Source organism: Dromiciops gliroides, chromosome 3 (assembly GCF_019393635.1).
Source record: "Dromiciops gliroides isolate mDroGli1 chromosome 3, mDroGli1.pri, whole genome shotgun sequence".
In the NCBI taxonomy this organism is placed as follows: Eukaryota; Metazoa; Chordata; class Mammalia; order Microbiotheria; family Microbiotheriidae; genus Dromiciops; species Dromiciops gliroides.
The window spans coordinates 84,138,174-84,157,349 of NC_057863.1; the positions used below are offsets into that span (position 1 = coordinate 84,138,174).

The 19,176-nt window shown below is 41.7% G+C and overlaps 1 protein-coding gene across 1 annotated transcript in view; it reads right to left on the bottom strand.

Annotated features, from left to right (window-relative positions):
• Nucleotides 1-19,176, bottom strand: part of NRP2 (neuropilin 2) — a 156,760-nt gene that overhangs the window by 127,864 nt on the left and 9,720 nt on the right. The window contains 1 exon segment of the mRNA XM_043994885.1: nt 10,115-10,292. Coding sequence (XP_043850820.1) covers nt 10,115-10,292 — 178 coding nt within the window.

Consider the following 19,176-nt stretch of genomic DNA (forward strand, 5'->3'; position numbering starts at 1 on the left):
AGGAACATTGGGAAAATGTGATAAATAAAATGTTAGGTGAGGCTTAATCACTGGCATGAGGGAAGGCTCTTTGGAGGAGACTGAAGATGAGTTGGTTTTAAAATAGGTAGGAATTCAGCAAAGAAAAAATAGGAGGCAGAACATTCCAGGGATAGGGGGACTTTGTGAACAAGGGCATAGCAATGAGCAGGAACATGGTACCTTGGAAGGACAGAATAGATAATTCTAATGAAAGTTAGGCAAGTAGGTAGACATACTGTGGGGCTTGAAGACAAGAAGTCCCTAGTTTGAATCCTGCCTCAGGCACTTAGTACTTGTATGACCCAGGACAAGTCACTGAATCTCTCTCTCTCAGACTTGGTTTCTCACCTGTAAAAGGAGGATAATAATAATAACACTCAACTCCTAGTGATGATCAGATGAGATAATGTATGTAAAGTACTTTGAATACCTTAACACTCTATCTAAATGCTAGCTACTATTCTTATTAAAGTATAAAGTGAAGGGAAAATAATTATGAATTAGGAAGATGGAAAGATATTCTTCCTGTCATTCTTGTTTCATGGCTAGCTTGACCACAACTTTTCTGTCCCAAGGAGGTGGGGTAATCTGTTGACACAGAAAAAAAATTCTTCCAATTATTCTTAAAGTTCCTTTATCAAGAGGAACTTCACAATCTTTTCTTATTGTCCCTCAATCCCTGTAACATCCACAGGAAGTAGGTATTTCACTGATGGAGAAACTGAGTCATTGAAGTGATTTATATGAAGCTATGCTCTACCCTCCTGCTCACATAAGCTGGATAACTAGGTGAGACTAGCCCCAGTAACTTTAAGGGTAGGTTCATTTAACTATATATATTTAGCAATAACAATAATAACAATAATAATGGTAGTGAACATTTGTATAGTACTTTTAGGCTTACGAAGAGCTATACATAGATACTTATTTATCTTATTTGATCCACAGAACGATCCTATGAAGTATCTACTAATACTATATCCATCATCCAGAGGAATAAATTGAGGCCCAGAGAAGCCAAGTGACTTGCCCAGAGTCATATAGCTAGCCATGTTTGAGACAGGATTGGAACTAAGGTCTGATTGATTCCCAAGTCCATTTCTCTAAGCTGCTTCTCAGTAAATCAATCAATCAATCAATCAATCAGATCCCTTTTCTGTCTGGTCCTCCCCCATTAAAAGGCAAGTCCCTTGAGGGCAGACTTTTCACTTCTATTTGTACTTAATACTTAATAAATGTTTATTGACTGACTGACTATTTTGCTAAGTGACGTGGAGGAAACAGAAGCAGCCTAAGACATGTTTGGTTCCTTCTCTTGAGGAGTCTACAGTCCAGTTGGGAAGACAAGACACATGAAATATAAAATCATATTGAGCTATATTAGATAATATAATTACCTGCCATAGCATGGGACAGAAACTAAGTGCTTAATTCTAGTCAACATTTATTATTAGTCAGTGGAAGTTTGTTGGCCACGAGGTGGCGCCATAATGCATAGAGCGCCAGGCCTGGAGTAAGGAAGACTCATCTTCCTGAGTTCAAATTTGACCTCAGACACTTACTAGCTATGTGACCCTGGGCAAGTCACTTAACTCTATTTGCCTTAGTTTCATCATCTGTCAAATGAGCTGGAAAAGGAAATGGCAAACCACTCCAGTATCTGCCAAGAAAATTTCAAAAGGGGCCACAAAAGAAAATGTCTAAATTAAGGAATAAGAGTTCATTGAGTGCTGGAGAGGTCAAAGAATGGGCAATTGTGAAGGACTGAAGATGGGCCTTGAAGGAAAGATTGTATCTGGATAATCAGAAAGGAAAAAGGAGGGAATTCTCTGGAGTGGAAACAACATAACTGAGGGACCTGAGTTAGGAGGAGGAAGGATGAATGCTGGGGAGCAAAGAAACATAAATTGGGATAAGCAGAGGATAGGTCTATGCAATCATCCCCGTTCAAATATATAGAATACCTAGTCAAGAATGGACACACATAAGAACATCACGATTAAAAAAAAATAAATCACCTACTTCTAGAGGTGGGCTGATAAAATGTTTAACAACCAGCTATCCAAAAATGCAGAGCACACTTTTAAGTTTAATTTGAATTATTAACATTTATCCCAATCTCTTTCTTAAGTCTATACAAGCAATGAAACAATACATCTAGCCCCAATATGTGGCATTTGTCAATGTTTAAATGCTCACACTGAAAATTTAACAATCAGCTCTTGCCAACCTACACAGCTGCCTCCAGCACACCCCTGCCTACTTCCACAAAGGATCTGAAGCAATATACAAAATGTCCTTCGTTTCATTCTCTTGTTGTTGTTGTTGTTGTTGTTGTTGTTTTGGGGTTTTTTTCTTGCAGGGCAGTGAGGGTTAAGTGACTTGCCCAAGGTCACACAGCTAGTAAGTGTTGAGTGTTTGAGGCCAGATTTGAACTCATGTCCTCCTGAATCCAGGGCTGGTGCTTTATCCACTGTGCCACCTAGCTTCCCCTGGATTTGAAGCAGTATACACAATGAACCAGAAAAGTAATAACCACAGGACCGCTAGGAATAGAAACAGAAAGGAGAATTCTTAAAGAGAGAAGAAGTAGATGTTACCAGGCACCTGAAGATGAACTAATTATACATAGCTTACTCAGGCTTACAAATTCAAACTCTGGGCATGCTAGCTATGTGCAAGGCCCTGTCCTTGGAGACCGAGGGAAACAAAAAGGAATGACATAGTCCTAACCCTGGAGGAGCTTACCACCTTATAGTAGAGAATGCACAGGTTCACAAACAGCTATTGCTTTTCTGTTCCACCTCTATGCCTTTCCTTGTGCCATTCCCTAAGCCTAGACAACTCCTCTTCCATCCTTTAAGATCCACTTCAGGTTCTGCCTTCCCATCAAGAGTGATTGTTCCTTCCTGTGATATCATATGACACTGCATACTCAAATTATCCTGTGTTCTACACCATAGTTCATTGTGTTTTCTTAGTCAGTACTATAGATCTGAGTATATTTTAACTCTTTATCTTCTGCCCTAGTAGACTATAAGCTCTATGAGGGCAAAAGACACATCATGATCTTTGTATCTCCTCTGGGTGCATTAAACTGTTGTGCAAATAGGATATAATAAATAGGGGGTATTTGGTTGGAGGTTTTTTTTCCTGGACCCCTGCTTTCAGAGCTATCAGAGCTCCTGTTGAGGGGACTCCCTCTACCAACTGAGATCAGGCCCTCTCTTTAGTGTCATCTTAGAGAGCTGCCCATTGACAGTCCTTGAGCAGTTAAGTGACTTGCCCAAGGTCACACAACCAACTTGTATCAAAAGCAGGACTGTGGAGCCAGCTACAAACAACTGCCTCTCTTAAATGGTTATTGAATGAATGGAGAACATTTGTGCTATTGAAAGAAATATAAGGAGGCAATTTAGTTCAAAGGAAAGATTATTGACTTTGAAGTCAGAGGACCAGTGTGACCCTGGGCAAATAATTTGATTTTCCTGACCCTCGGTTTTGCCCTAAAGTAGAAGAGTTGGATTAGATGGATTAGATGATCTTCTGACTCTAGATCTATGATCAAGACCATGAACCAGAAAGCTTATGCAATGTTTTCAAGAGAGAATCCCTTGGGCAAAATCACAGACAATTTACTCTTACTTTACATATGATTCTAACAGGTTTTGTTATCTGGTTTCCAAGCCCACAGACAGATTAGAAGCAACAAATTAGGAGGAGGAGGTTGCCACAAGCAGGGAAATGATAATTGACAGCCTGAGAGGGAGAAGACATGAGAAGCAAAGATAAAAATTCAAATAGCATAGTAGTTTGCAGTCATTTCAACTTGGGGTAGACAGACCTAATACACTACCATAACCCCTGAAGCCATTACATTATAGTCCTGTACCAGAAATTATGTTTATAATTAGAACCTTGAATCATCAAGAACAAGTTAAACACTGATCAGTATCATCTACTTAATAAGATGAGGAAGTATGTTACACATTTCAGAAAGATTTCTACCAAAAATGAGTAAAAATAATTTTTCCAAGTTTTGGCTCCTAAAGATATAAACATCAATTATGTGGAAAATTCACTTATGAAAAATATCTCATTCACTATCAATGCCAGATAAATAAGGCATTGTTATTGTCCATTCATTTTTCAGTTGTGTCCAACATTTTGTGACCCCATTTGGGGTTTTCTTGGCAAAGACACAGAAGTGGTTTGCCATTTCCTTTTCCAGCTCATTTTATAGATAAGGAAACTGAGGCAAACAGGGTTAAGTGACTTGCTCAGGGTCACACAGCTAGGATGTATCTGAGGCCAGATTGGAACTCGGGAAGATCAGTCTTCCTGACTCCAGGTCTGGTACTCAATCTACTCTAACAGGGCAGCTAGGTGGCACAGTAGTTAAAGCACCAGCCCTGGATTCAGGAGGACTTGAGTTCAAATCCGGCCTCTGACACTTACTACCTGTGTGACCCTAGGCAAGTCACTTAACCCCAATTGCCTCCTACACACACACACACACACACACTAGAATTTCTTGGGCAGTTAGGTGTCACAGTAGTTAAAGCACCAACCCTGGATTCAGAAAGACCTGAGTTCAAATCCAACCTCAGACACTTGATACTTACTAGCTGTGTGACCCTGGGCAAGTCACTTAACCCTCATTGCCCTGCAAAAAAAAAAAATCCAGCATACCATCTAACTTTCCCAATATGCAGTCTGGGGCCTTTATAAAGCAAATTGCTCTGTGGGTTTTTTGGCCTACAGATTCCTCCCTTAAAGTCTTCCTGGTCTTGAGGTGGTATATATGAATGCCTGTTAGTGCCTTCTCTTAAAAAAAAAAAATGAGTTTTCAAGGCATTCTACTGAAGTTTCATTTTTAAGAAGCCCCAGATCCTTGAGAGATTTGAGTCTTTGTTTGCTCCTTGCTGGCCAATAGCTCTAGGGTATGACTAAGAATGTGAAACTGTCTGCAGGATATGATCTAGTCCCTCGTGAGTTAACTCTGTGTCATCTCTAAGTTCAGGATTTCTTCTTCTTTTTTTTTTTCTTCTCCCTGAGGAACTTACCATGTGTTTTTCCCTACTAAAATGAATAAATAAATAAGTAAGTAAATAAATAAGTAAATAAATAAATAGATAGATAAATAAATAAATAAATAGATAAATAAATAAATAACACTCAACCAATTGGGTGATGACTCAGCTGAAAAGCCTTTGTCTGCCAAACAAGCCAAACCATCATTGGCGGCACTGCTGGGCATGAAGTCAGCTTCTCCCTGTTTGCCCAGAGTGCTTTGGATATGGCCTCCTGCTCTGTCTACTCTGCCCCCCCCCCCCACACACACACTTCCTTAGCTACCCTAACCTGTCAGTGCAGTGAATGGTTTCTGGTTTTTGTACTAGGCCACTGAACAGGTCAAAGAGAAGTCCTGGAGTTTTAGTGTTTAGATTGTTTTTTAAGGGGAGGGGGAATGCTCTGAAAGCCAACCGGAGATGGAGGCCATTGAGTGCAATGACTAAGGGCAAAGCTGGGGTTTCTGAGCCCAATTTTTCCATCCACCGACTAGTTGTTCATGGCCCAAAATCTCTGTTCTTAGAGCAAAAATCCACAATTGGTGGTGAGGCTCAGGGGATGACTAAGAAGTTAACTTCACAGTAAAACCAAATTAGGTGTTCCTTTTAAAGTCACAAAACACTGAAAAATAACTCAAATTATGTTCCTCACATGAAGTTACTTTCCAAAAGGGGGAAAAAACAGAGTTAAAACCATTGGTTGCAGTGGTAGGTTAAAATCCAACTTCTGCCATGCATGGCTTTCCCGCAAGACCCTTAACCTTCTTGGGCCTCAGTTTCTTCATATGTAAATTAAAAGGGGGAAGGGAGGGAGGGATAGAATTTGGAACTCAAAACTTAAAAAAAACACACCAAATGTTTAAAATTGTTTTAACATGTAATTGGGGGCAGCTAGGTGGCTCAGTGGATTCAGGAGGACCTGAGTTCAAATCCAGACTTAGATACTTGACATTTACTAGCTGTGTGACCTAGGACAACTTAACCCTCATTGCCCTGCAAAAAGAAAAAAAAGAAAAAAAAAGAACATGTAATTGGCAGAGTACCTATCTATCCATCCATCTATACACACACACACACACACACATATATATATATATATACATACATCTATATATACATATATTTATATATAAAACTCAATATATATTTATATATAAAACTTTATATATATGTATAATTTTTTTCAATGTTGAAAAGTGGGAAAAAATAATAATAGCTAACATTTATATAGTGCTTACTAACTTTCAGACGCTGTGTTAAGCACTTTTCAATTATTATTAGCTCATTTTATCCTCACAACAACCCTGGGAAATAGGTTTTATTATCATCCCCACTTTAAAGTTGAGGAAACTGAGGTAAACAGAAGTCAGGGGTCACTCAGCTAGTGTCTGAGGCTAGATTCGAACTCGGGTCTTGTTGACTCCAAGCCTGGAGACATGCCCCTGTTCCAGTGAGGAGGCTGAGACAGGTAGCCCCTAAGGCCCCTTCCAGCCCTAGAGCTATGGGCCTGTAACTGACTGGAGCTCTCTGCCTCAGCTTTAAGGATGCAAGTCCCCAAGGTGAGGGAAGAGAATGGCTCACTGGCCACTGCTTTGAAAATAACCTTGGATAATCCTTTCAAACCAGGGAACAGTTCCCAGCTCACAAAGTAGTTGCTGGATTCAGTCCTTAAGATGGAACATGAAAAAAACTGTCCAGACAACATGATCTGAGCTCCTTTTCCTCAGCTAGAAAGGCTTACCAAAAAACCCAACTATAAACTTCTTACTCATTCCTATCTTTCCCACCCCTACCCTCCACCCCCTATCACACACACACACACACACACACACACACACACACACACACACACACACACACACACACACACACACCCTTGTTGCTTTGGTGTTGCTGCTGTGTCCTCTCATCTGAAGGACAGTTCAGGCAACAGTATGGGTTCCAAGTTTTATTTTCAGAAGCATCAATCCTCCAAGCACTAAGAACCAGAGTCAGCTTGTAACATGCACACAAAAGCGAAAGACAGAAGAAGCTGATTTCATTTGATTTGAAGTGCCTTCCAAGCTTCCTTGGAACAGAGCTGAAGCCCAGAGAGAAAGGAGGAGGTGGGAAGAGAGGGAAAAGGTGGGGAGAGAGGGAGGAGAGAGAGAGAGAGAGAGAGAGAGAGAGAGAGAGAGAGAGAGAGAGAGAGAGAGAGAGAGAGAGAAAGAGGAGAGAGGGAAACAGAAAGAGAAGAGAAAGGGAAAGAGGGGGGAGAAAGGGAGGGAAAAAAGCAGAAAGAAGAAAGAGGGGAAGACAAGGAAGGAAGGATGAATAGAGGGAGGAGAGAGAGGAGGAAAGGAAAGAGAGGAGGGAGGAGGATAGAGGAAGGAGGGAGGTAGGGGAGAGAGAGAGAGAGAGAGAGAGAGAGAGAGAGAGAGAGAGAGAGAGAGAGAGAGAGAGAGCAAGAGCGTGCTGGAGAGGGGTGGGGAGGGAGAGAGAGAGAGAGAAACACCTTCCAGGACTTCAATTACAATAAATTATTCCCTTCATAATGAAGTAAAAAAAAGGTGGGGGTAGAGCCAGTTTCCTCTGAATGCAAATGGTCAGCCAAAAGAATAGAAACTGAAAAAAGGGAAGGTTTGAAAGAAACAGATGTGCCTCCCCAAATGGTAAAGATGAGAATACAAAAATGCACAGTGAGAGAAGAGGGGAAAGGGGGGGAGGGGGAAAGGGGGGGGTGGAACTTGAAAGGAATGAAGGATGTAATCAAATATCTGTTGCCAGGAATTTGAAATGACCTGATCTGATCCCTTCCTGCCCAAATGGGTACCCAAGGAAAATAATATACCCCAGTATGACCTCCTTCTGACCTCCCTGTACTTCTAGGATCCATCAAACACGGTCGGGGCTGGGGCAGTGGATGGGGGATAAATAGAGGGAAGCAGAAAAAGGAAGATGACTAGAAAGCCTGGCAAATGGAAGATGAGTCACAACCTATGTGCTCCTGCTGAATAAGCAACAGGAAAAAGGGGCAAACCCCTCCTGCATCTCCCCTGGTTCTCAGCAGAGTGGCAAAATCAGTGCTGAAAGCCCCCATTGCTGAGCCCCTTGGGGAAAAGGAGGAAGAATTAAGGCCTTAAGGGCTCCCAATGCCAACATCATCCAGAAATCCTTGTGGACCATGTTCCTTCCTGGAGCAGTGCAAGAACATGCTTATGTAACCTTTCATGCCGCCCAGTTGCTTTGTGCCATGCTTATTAGCTCCCAGATTTTTCCTTGAGGAACTTGTGATTTCCCCCTATACCACTGATGCATAAACATAAGATGACCTCCTAGAGATTTCACGGAGAGCTCTGCTGTCGTCAGCAGAACAGAATCGAGCCCTCTGTAGAGGCAGAGGTGCTTACTCAAATTTCTCTGAGCTCCATCAGCCCCAAGCCCAGGTCTTTCTGATCCCATGTGCCATGCCCACTCTCGTCTGGTAAACTCCCAGCCAAAGAAACAAAGGCATTGGCCGCCTCAGGTGGAGGGTCCTACAGACTATTCTGCAGAGCTGATAGCAAATAAGAAACTTTTAAAGTTGATGTGGGAAGATTTCAATGAAGCAAGGAATTGAATGAGTTACCCTGAGTCATCTTTGGAGTCAAGGGTGAAGCTGGGATTGGAAACTGGTTCTCCTGACATTAAATCACACGGGATAGCCAGCAATCCATCCTACTACCCCTCCAGTCCTTAGCAAAGAGTAAGTCTTGTTAGGGAAAACATCATGTAAGATACAAAATAGCCAGAGGCAAAGAGTAACAATAATTCACTCAGTTATACAATATATCCTGCATGTACTCTTCGTACTCCATTTCACCCATTCAGAAACTATGGCATGATCAAGTTATGGGACTTCAGTGAAATCACTAGCAACAGCATAACCCATGTGGCTTTCTTGATTTATTCATCAAAGTATAGGTTCCCTTCTAATAACTTTTAAAACATGCCTTCAGGGGCAGCTAGATGGCTCAGTGGATAGAGCACTGGCCCGGAGTCGGGAGTACCTGAGTTCAAATCCAGCCTTGGACACTTGACACTTACTAGCTGTGTGACCCTGGGCAAGTCACTTAACCCCAACTGCCTCACTAAAAAAACAAACAAACAAACAAACATACCTTCAGTGAAGGGCACATAGTAGGAACTCTAAAAAGACCTGGTTGGTCAATCTACTTATTGTGAATTTTTTTTTCCTTTAAAAAAAAAAAGAGTTCCTCTTTGAAAGGACTGGAAACTCTAAATGCCTCATGTGACAGAAAGTCAGGAGACCCAGTTTCTAATCCCAGATCTCTGAGGGCAAAGACTGTTTGCTTCTTATCTTTGTATCTGACAGCCTTAAACAGGCCTTCAAGATAGTAGGCGCTTAATCAAGGTTTATTGAATCTATGAGCACCGGTTATTTTTTTTAATTTGATATTTGGATCCCAACCATCATCTGCTAATACCTTTTTTTTTTAAACAAAACATTATCTTTTCAGTCTGAATATGGATACGTGGCAAGTCAGGGGTCCCCGAAGAAACTGTAGGCATGTTTTTGCTCTGAACTTCCCAATAACCAGTCCCATAGACCCTAAAACTGATCTTGAATGTCCAAAACACTCATAGAAGCTGACGACTTCTGACAACGTAACTTTTTGTTCTCTAGTCCCCATCCCCAAAGCACAGATAGAAGAAAGGTCAACTTTATGAATCAAATGAAATCTTCACATGTGGATAACATAGCAGTGTCCATGACCCATGAGGGTAGGCTCTGATATATTTGGGTTCTCTGTACCCAAGAAAGCACATGTCACCATGCCATTGGCTTAACTAGGCCCTTCTTACCCTGAAAGATAATGGCCTAAGGAGACACACTCTGGAGCCAAGGCTCACCATGGAGAATCGGGTTTCAGGACTTATTGATTTCTTATGTCGTAGGTTTCAGGTGGTGGTGGCAGTGGTGGTGGTGGTGGTAAGAGGGAGGATGCTCTGGTTACTAAAAGGGATGAGGCAGCACTTACTTGCAGTCATGCTTTTCGATCTCAAAGTGAGGGTTGAAGTTGAGGACAATCTTCTGGTTGGGTTCTGGAGCATAAACAATCCATTCACAGTTCTGGTGGGAGGGGTAGTCCTGGGGATAGCCAGGGGAGGTGATATAGCCAGCATCTTTGGAATTCAAACGACCTCCGCAAGGTAGGCCTGAAAAAGAAGGCAAACAAAACCAAGAACTTCAGCCAGGTTCTTTTTCTTTCTCTCCTTCTCTCCTTTCTCCTAGCCGCTATTTTACAGACCTTTTATGGTAGGGCCCAGGGCTGACCCACTTACTCATTCAGTGGGCAAAACTATTATAGCTCATCCCTTCTTCTTCCACCAGCTATGCACATACACCCACGCCAAATGAAAAGATGCCAGGAAAAGGCCATAAATATTCTAATTAGACAACCTCAGATAGCAGAAAGGGTGGGGGGCAGAAACTCAGGCTCCCCCCACACACTTTTTCATATCTGGCTTTGTTGGCCCTTTTCCCTTTCCTCATCCAAGCCGTTCACCTCACTCTTTATGTCACAAATCTTTCATTTTCTCTAGCTTGGCACCAACCCACCCGACCGGTGTGAATTAAAGGCTCCAGTTTATAATTGACCATCGTGGTTTTGAAGAGCTGTCCCACAAACAGCCTGGTAACAATTACAGCCAGGCAAGGAAGCACTTTCCAGCTCTGGGTTTAAGCAGACCCTTCCCTGGAGAGTGATTTCAGCTTCTTCTTCTTCTTCTTTTTTTAAATAAGGAGAAAAAAATCCCCAAACATTTAATCTCAAATACACCACAAATTTGATTTATTATTTCATTACCTACCAAGAGGGAAAAAAAACCCCTCTACATCAAGGGTACGGATTCTTTTCCAATTTGAAATTTCCACAAAAGGTGCTTTGGGCTTATTTGATTTCCTCTTCTTTCCCCTCCTACTGTCCCTCCCAACCTGGTCACCACAAGAGAGTGCTACTGCTTCATTTACTTTCAGCCAACCACTTGAAAGGCAGCCGAAGCTCGGTCAGCTGAGCATTACTTCTCCTCCCCTCCCTGGCTGCACACTGATGGAGATGAACAGCTTCGTGGGAGATGACAGAATGGGGAGTGGGGAATCTTCAAAGGAAGAAGAGGGGGATGATGGGAGAGAACTTGTGTGCTACCTCAGCCCACTTGGGTTGGTGACATTTGGGAAATATAATAACTGGGAATGAAATCCCACAGCACCTGGGGGGTTTCCCAGGAAACATGGGGTTTTCATTTAATATCCATAGTAGAACAGGAAGAAGACAGGAAAGTATGAGAACCACAGCAATAGAAGAGGTCTCTTGGAGAATTTTCCTGAGGTTTTTTTTCCCCCTTTCTCTTAGCATCAATCATGCTTTAATATTGCCATCTGCATGAACCAGCATGGTCCTGTGAATTATGTATTAAGCCTCAGCAGTCACCCAACAGGGCAGGATCTTTCTCGTGTGTTCACTCTTTCAGGGAGAGGGTCATGCATTTTTAACTCTACAGGTGCAGTTTACTATTCCCCATGTCTGTCGGTATTACTGTCTTCCATACCTCTGCTTTAGATTATCAGCCTGACGGGGCTTAATGCATAAAAGATGGGGCACACAGCATAGCTGTGCTTAGAACCCAAAGCCAGACAAGTAGTAGCCTTTTAACCGGTTCACCTCGAGGGGTTCGAATGTGAGAGTGGGATCTCAAAATCTAATGGCGTCTGGTGCCATTTCCTCCTGGGCAGGAAAACAAAAAGCAGGCCATTTCCTCTCTGAGCTAGCAGGGACACCCCATCCTCTACCTAATGACTAGGCCCAAGAACACAAAGGCATGACCCCTTGAAGAGAGGCACAGATGAGACCATAAATGATCAATGGACTGAAAGGAGGCCATTCTTCCTCAACCAACTCCTTGGGGGGGTTCCAGGCGCCATAAACCACACTCTCAAGCAGAGCACCCAGCATAATTCAGAGGACTAAGACAGACCGTGTCCCACTGCTGCTGCCTAATGAATGGGAAGGAACCAGAAGGAGGAATGAGCCTGTTCCTTTGGGAAAGGCTTAGGTGTGGGAACTCTGAACACCAGCTGCTCAGTGAGCTGGGGAGAGGAGATCATTTTCTAGTGTGGACTGTCCCTTTGCCAGCTACTTCACAGAAACGATAACCCCGCCACACACACCCCCAAATCACAGTCCTCACCAGGAAGCTGATTGGGGCCCCTGATTAGAAACCATTGTCATGTGCCAGGTACCCTCTGCTTGCTTCCCTCCATTTAAGAGATGCCTCCTTATATTTACAGAGAATTTTGTAAAGTTCTTTGCTCACAACTGTGGGAGTACAAGTGTAATCTCACTCATTTGTTCAGCCCAGAGAGCTCAGAGGATTCATCTACAGTTGCACAGCTGATATGTGGCAGAGGTTGGATTAGAATTCAGGACTCTTGGGGCAGCTGGGTAGCGCAGTAGATAAAGCACCAGCCATAGATTCAGGAGAACCTGAGTTCAAATCTGTCCTCAGACACTTGACACTTACTAGTTGTGTGACCCTAAGCAAGTGACTTAATCTTCACTGCCCCAAAAAACCAAAATAAACACACACCACCACCACCACCACCACCACCACCAACAACAACAACAAAACCCTTAGGACTCCTGACTTCTTCATAGATTCATGACAGGTTTCATAGATTAATGGCAAGAAGGCCAGTCTCAAGTTAGAGGCCCTGGGTTCAAATCCTAACTGTGTCACTCTTGTGTGATCATGGGGCAAGTCTCCAAATGCTTCTGGGTCTCAGTTCTCTCCTCTGTAAAATGATAGGATCAGTCTAGCTAACCTCTGAGCCCCTTTACAGCTTTTCATCCAGGGGTCTGCTGGAACCAGCTCATACTTATTAAATTTTCAGTGAGAGCATTTATTTACACCTGGGAAATCACATTATAAATCAAGGCTTGATTCATTGTTTTGTTGCCTAGATTTAAGAAACCAAGGGAGAACATTTCAATAATTCATATCAAACTTAAAAGTGTGTCCTGTGTATATTTTTTTCCTGAGAGCTAGTTGTTAAGCATTTACCAGAAAACCCCCTTCTATATCTATGACCCTAAAAACCACTCTTCCCCATTCTTGAGATCTTTCTATTGTCATTCAGTCATTTTTCAGGCATGTCCAATTTTCATGACCCCCATTTGGAGTTTTCCTGGCAGAGATACTGGAGTGGTTTTGCCATTTCCTTTTCCAGCTCATTTTACAGATGAGGAAGCTGGGGCAAACAGGGTGAAGTGACTTGCCCAGGGTCACACAGCTAGTAAGTGCCAGAGGCCAGATTTGAACTTCTGAAGATGACTCCAGGCCCAGTGCTCTATCCTCTGTGCCACCTAGCTGCTGCAACTTTCTATTACATCTCTTTTATTAGGCAGGCATCAGAGTAGAGAAATAGCATAGGGTGATAGTGTATGGTACTAGATTTGAGAGTCAGGAAAACCTGGTTTCAAATCCGGCCTTAAGGGGCGGCTAGGTGGCGTAGTGGATAAAGCATCAGCCCTGGAGTCAGGAGTACCTGAGTTCAAATCCTGCCTCAGACACTTAACACTTACTAGCTGTGTGACCCTGGGCAAGTCACTTAACCCCAATTGCCTCACTAAAAAAAAAACCAAAAACAAATCCTGCCTTAGACACTTCCTAACTGTGTGATTGTGAACAAATCACTTAACCTCTCTGGGCCATGGTTTCCTCATCTGGTTAGATTTGATAACCCCTAAATTCCCTTCCAGCTTTAAACTTAGGTACTGCTATGCTACCCAATGTTAGGTTTTGCATCAAGAATACAAAGATCAGAATAAAACTCAGCTTCTTTCCCTTGAGGAGTTTCCAGATTATTGGGGGAGAGAAGGTTGAGAAGAAGGAAAGGAGGGGCAGCTAGGTAGTGCTGTGGATAAAGCACTAGCCCTGGATTCAGGAGAACTGAGTTCAAATCTAGCCTCAGATACTTGACACTTACTAGCTGTGTGACCCTGGGCAAGTCACTTAACTCTCATTGCCAAAGGAAGAAGAAGAAGAAGAAGAAGAAGAAGAAGAAGAAGAAGAAGAAGAAGAAGAAGAAGAAGAAGAAGAAAGAAAATTTATATATATATATATATACACACACACAAATATAATAGGAGTTGGAATGAGAAAGAAATTTCCTTGGAAAGGTCAAACAGTGCATCATGAGAGATTTAGTGGAGCAGGGATAGAGATTACTTCTAGGAAGGAGCGGGGGCTTTAGGGAAGGCCTCCTTTAGAGAAGACTGAATGTTCAAAGGTCCCTCCATTCCTCTTGATTTCCTCCCCCTTCCCAAACACTCTAGAAGAACATCGTTCTCTCCCATGGGCCATGAACACAGAAAAGTTAGCTATAATGACAGGAAACTTCCTCATAGGAAGTTTTTATTTCTCATCCACACTGGGGAGCAATCATTTCCTCAGCTTCAGATTTGGCCACCAAAAACTGAACTATTTTTATCTTGAGGCAGGAATACAACATTTTCTGTTGTTTCCCAGAAATTCATTGCTTAACCCAAACAAGAGAAGCAACCAGTCTTTTTCTGCCTTTACTTTATCTGAATGAAAGACACTCATAAAAATATCTGAGAATTTAAAAACATCTGTTTTAGTTCCATGGGGTGAGCTTACTCAACACACAAACATTTATAAATGCAGATTTTTGTTTGTATATCTCTCTCTGAAACACACACATACACACACACATACATGCACACAAATAGAGATATTGAACATACATCAGTTACATATACATATTAGTAATTCACACTTCACTCTTGTACACACTTTCACACCCTCACATGAAATATCACACATCATTTGCACAGACATACATCCCATAAAGATAAATATTGGAATTTCAGCCTGTATTTTTCTTGGAAAGAGATGAACTCTTGAAATACAGAAGTAAAGGCAGCAAAGAAAACACACTCAATCCCTTTCCACCTCCCATGCTCTCATTCAAAATCCACTTCCAGGTACTTTGCTAAAATGCATATATAGCCACAACAGACATATGAAGCAATCTCCTTTCAAAAGTTGCATCATCTCAAGCCTTTGTTGCTTCCATCACTTTTCAAAATGGCCCACATATATAAGAAATGTCAAGCAAGGAATCACAGAGCTCAACCCCAAAGAATCCCTTGGGAAAGCCACTCTCCATAGGCATATTATCTCCATTCCCAAGTCAGGGAGTTGTTGCAATGTATAACTACTCAGCCTTTGTCAGTTAGATAAGAGACTACATTCTACAACTATCTAGTGAGTCCTCTTCATCTAAGACAAATTCATTTCCCCAAAGAGGAGTGGCAAAATCCTGGATTAACCTCTAAGGAGTTGTATCTGCCTGGAGGTGGTCAGCTGGACCAGGTAAACTGTCAAGGACCTAATCAATCCTATGATTCCATGCTAATATCACCATGCTTACAAGAAGTATAATTAAGCTAATTTAGAAGCAAAATCAAGGCATTAATTGGTTTCTTGTTCAAGTCAAAACTTGGATATTAGGTAAGGTCGGAGCAGGCTGGGGTGACAGAGAATGATGAAAAAACAAAACATCTCCCTCTGCTTCCCACAACCCTTATAACACTGGGCCAATTTACTTTCTAGGCCTCCTTTTCTTCATCTCTAAAAGACATTTTTGGAACAATGGATTTCAATGGCTCTTTCCACTTCTAAATCTATGCTATGTAAAACCTTTAAAGAAACATATTATTATATTTTTGTTTGTTTGTTGATAAAATTAGATGCGGAAAAGGGCCATAACTAAAATGTTACAGCCCACCTGTAGTGGAATAGTTTGGCCAAAACAACAGTGGTTTCTGGACCTAGAACTACCACTAATTAGTTGTGTGATTTTTAATATTTCTTAACTTTTTTCCTTTTTTTTTTTTTTTTTTTGCAGGACAACGAGGGTTAAATGACTTGCCCAGGGTCACACAGCTAGTGTCAAGTGTTTGACTAGCTGATTTCCTTTCCTCTTCTAGTACAAAGCTTCTTAAACTGTGGGTTGAGACCCCCTATGGGTCAAGTAACTGAATGTGGGGGTTGTGAAAAATTTGGCAGTAAATATTTGATTTGTATACGTATTTTATATAACTATACACCCAGGGTTGAGTAAAAATTTCTCTGGCAAAAAGGGGTTGCAAATGGAAAAAGTTTAAGAAGCCCTGCTCTATTATGCTCAAACCTGCTTTCAAAGTCCCAGATTTACCACTTGCCAGCTATGTGACTGTACCTTCTCTTACCTTGTTTCTTCATCTGTGAAATGGGAATGTTTATAAATACTTGTACTACCTACCCCATAGCCTTGCTGAGAGGATCAAAAAGGATGATGAATGTGAAAGTATAAATCTGAGTTATGTAGTTGCTATTAGCCTCTGACTAATGACTCAAGGCAACTGGCAAGCTGACAGAGGTCCCAGGGTTCATAAATGATTATGAGATTATAGGTTTGGAACCAGAAGGGACCTCAGAGGCCATCAAATTCAACCCCCTCATTTTTACAGATAAGGAAACAGTCCCAGGAAGGTTAAGAGACTTACCCAGGGTCACACAGGCAGTGTCAGAAGCAGAAAAGGAAAGTCAGATGGGTTGGTAATGTTGAACTATAGTAAAAACAGTCATCATTTGGTGCCAAACCATAAAGAAGATATAAGGGGAAGGGCATTATAGGCCTCCTATTACTTTTCAAAGAGGTTTAGTTGTTGCTGCTGTTCTTTATTTGGGATTTGGGGAAACAGACAAACAAAAAGAAGGATCTATAGTTCTATATGTTGAACTCTTTAAGAGTTCCACACACTGCAAGTGAGCAGTGACACATTTAAACTGAGGGCCTTAAAGTGGTTTTTCTCAAAAAGAGGCAGAAGGATCAAAACAAAATGGTAGGGCAGCTAGGTGGCGAAGTGGATAGAGCACCAGCCCTGGAGTCAAGAGGACTGGAGATAGGAGTTCAAATCTGGCCTCAGACACTTGACACTTACTAGCTGTGTGACCCTGGGCAAGTCACTTAACCCCTATTGCCCCGCAAATGGTGAAGTACAAAAGCTACAAGCAAATGGAAGCAGAATGCTTCCCAGAAACCATGCTTACTGAATTGAACAGATCATAGATACACAGCCAGAAGAGACCTCAGACAGTGTCTAGTCCAATCTAGCCATTTACAGACGAGGAAACTGAGGTTGAAAGATGGAATAACTTGCTCAGATAATTAGTAGGCAGGATTTGAACTGAGGTCCTTTCACTCTAAATCTGGGGCTCTACCCACTGACCATGCTGCCTCTCTCCAGAGTGACCATCCCCCAAAATCCCAAATGTTAGACAGAAAACTAGTAAGATAAAATTTAATGGGAAAGAAAAAAAAGAAAAAAACATTTAATAGGGATCAATGTAAGACTCTACACTTGAGTTCCCAAAATCCACTTTGCAAATACAAATTAGGGGAGCTAGGAGTAGGTTGTATTGTAGTTTGTTGCAGGGGGTGGGGGCGGGGAGAGAAACAAATAGCAAATATTTCCTGGTTTTTCCCAGTTCTGAAGAAGGGATTCAGAAACTCATTGTTTGCATCCCCCTTGGAAAGAGCATATGTTGCCTACTTTAGGAAAAAAAAGTACACCACACACCTGTTAGCACCCAAACTTTTAAGAACCAAAACAAGAAACCTGAAGCTGAAGACTGAAGATCTTTCTACTGCATGACATCATTAGTAGCAAAGCAAAAAAAAATCTCCCATTAGGAAGAAAAATAATATACCAGGTTAAAATTCGTAGCCCAACCTTTTGGCAAGTCATTTGGGCCTGGAGTGGGTAGAGCTGGGCGTCCCGGCTAGACTCAAGCTAATCACTAAGTTTCTGTGAAATGAGAGGGCTTGAACAGAGGAGCTCTAAGGGCCCTTGTAGCTCAAATATTTTTTACTTTGGTGAGGAGAGGAACCCGAGTCAATAAAACAGCTAGTTTTAAAAGTCACTAAAGCCTCTATGATGCAGAACACATTTATTCAAAGTGTCACACTTGTTTGACTTGTGCTTCTGTGATAAAAATTTCCTAGACTTTTATGATGAGCAGAGAAGAGCTCTGTCTTAGATTATGAGGAGCTCACATCTCTTTTTTTTTTTTTCAGTACAACCCTGCATGCTGTTGCATATTTATATGTCTTGTGGATACATATTTCTGCGTGGAACATGTCACACGCAGGGAAATGCACAAAAAAATGAAAACCCAGAAAGCTTCTTCAAATCCCAGCCCAGCTCATCTAAGTCCTTAGCTCAGGGTTTAACCAAATTTTACCCAGTCACCCTGGATAAGCTGATTTTAGGAGTCATTTCTGTGATCTGAAGCGGGATTTTGTTTTATTCAAAGTGACTTCAGCCTGTCACAAGACAGTCTCATAAAATCTGTGTCTTGGCTTAAGCTGGAAAGAAATGAGCCAATCCATCAGCCCAGGAATGCAGCCGTTTGACCACTTCCTAAGGCAACTGGGAAGGGATGCAATCTATTCAATTTATAGTTCAGGGTGGCAGTGAATGATGAACTCCTGAAAAGGCAGCAAATGGAAATCCTTGTGAACTTTTGCGGAGATAAAGTTCAAAATCTGAATAAAAGAACTTTAGGGGGAGAAAGGGAAGAAGGGGGAAAGCTAGCAGGCACATGCCTGCGAGTGTGGAGAGATGGGGAGAGATGGGAAGAGATGGGGGTGAAAACAAAGCAGATTCTCCCTTCTAAAATTTCTCTAATAAATGCTCCTAAAAAAAGATTTGGAAATGGATTCTTGAAATAAGGGCTATTAAAAGCCTCTTTTCCCCCATCAAAACTCTAAAAAGAAAAAAAATCATCATTTAATTTTTGAAATGTAACTTTGATGAGATTTCCTATTCTGACCTCATATAATGCCACCTGGGGTAACCTTGTTATTTGTCATCTTATATCATAAACAAATGCAATTCCAATAGGGCAGCCAATATAATATCATTAGTTTATATTTATGGTCACTTTCCCCCAGTCCTTACTGCAAATG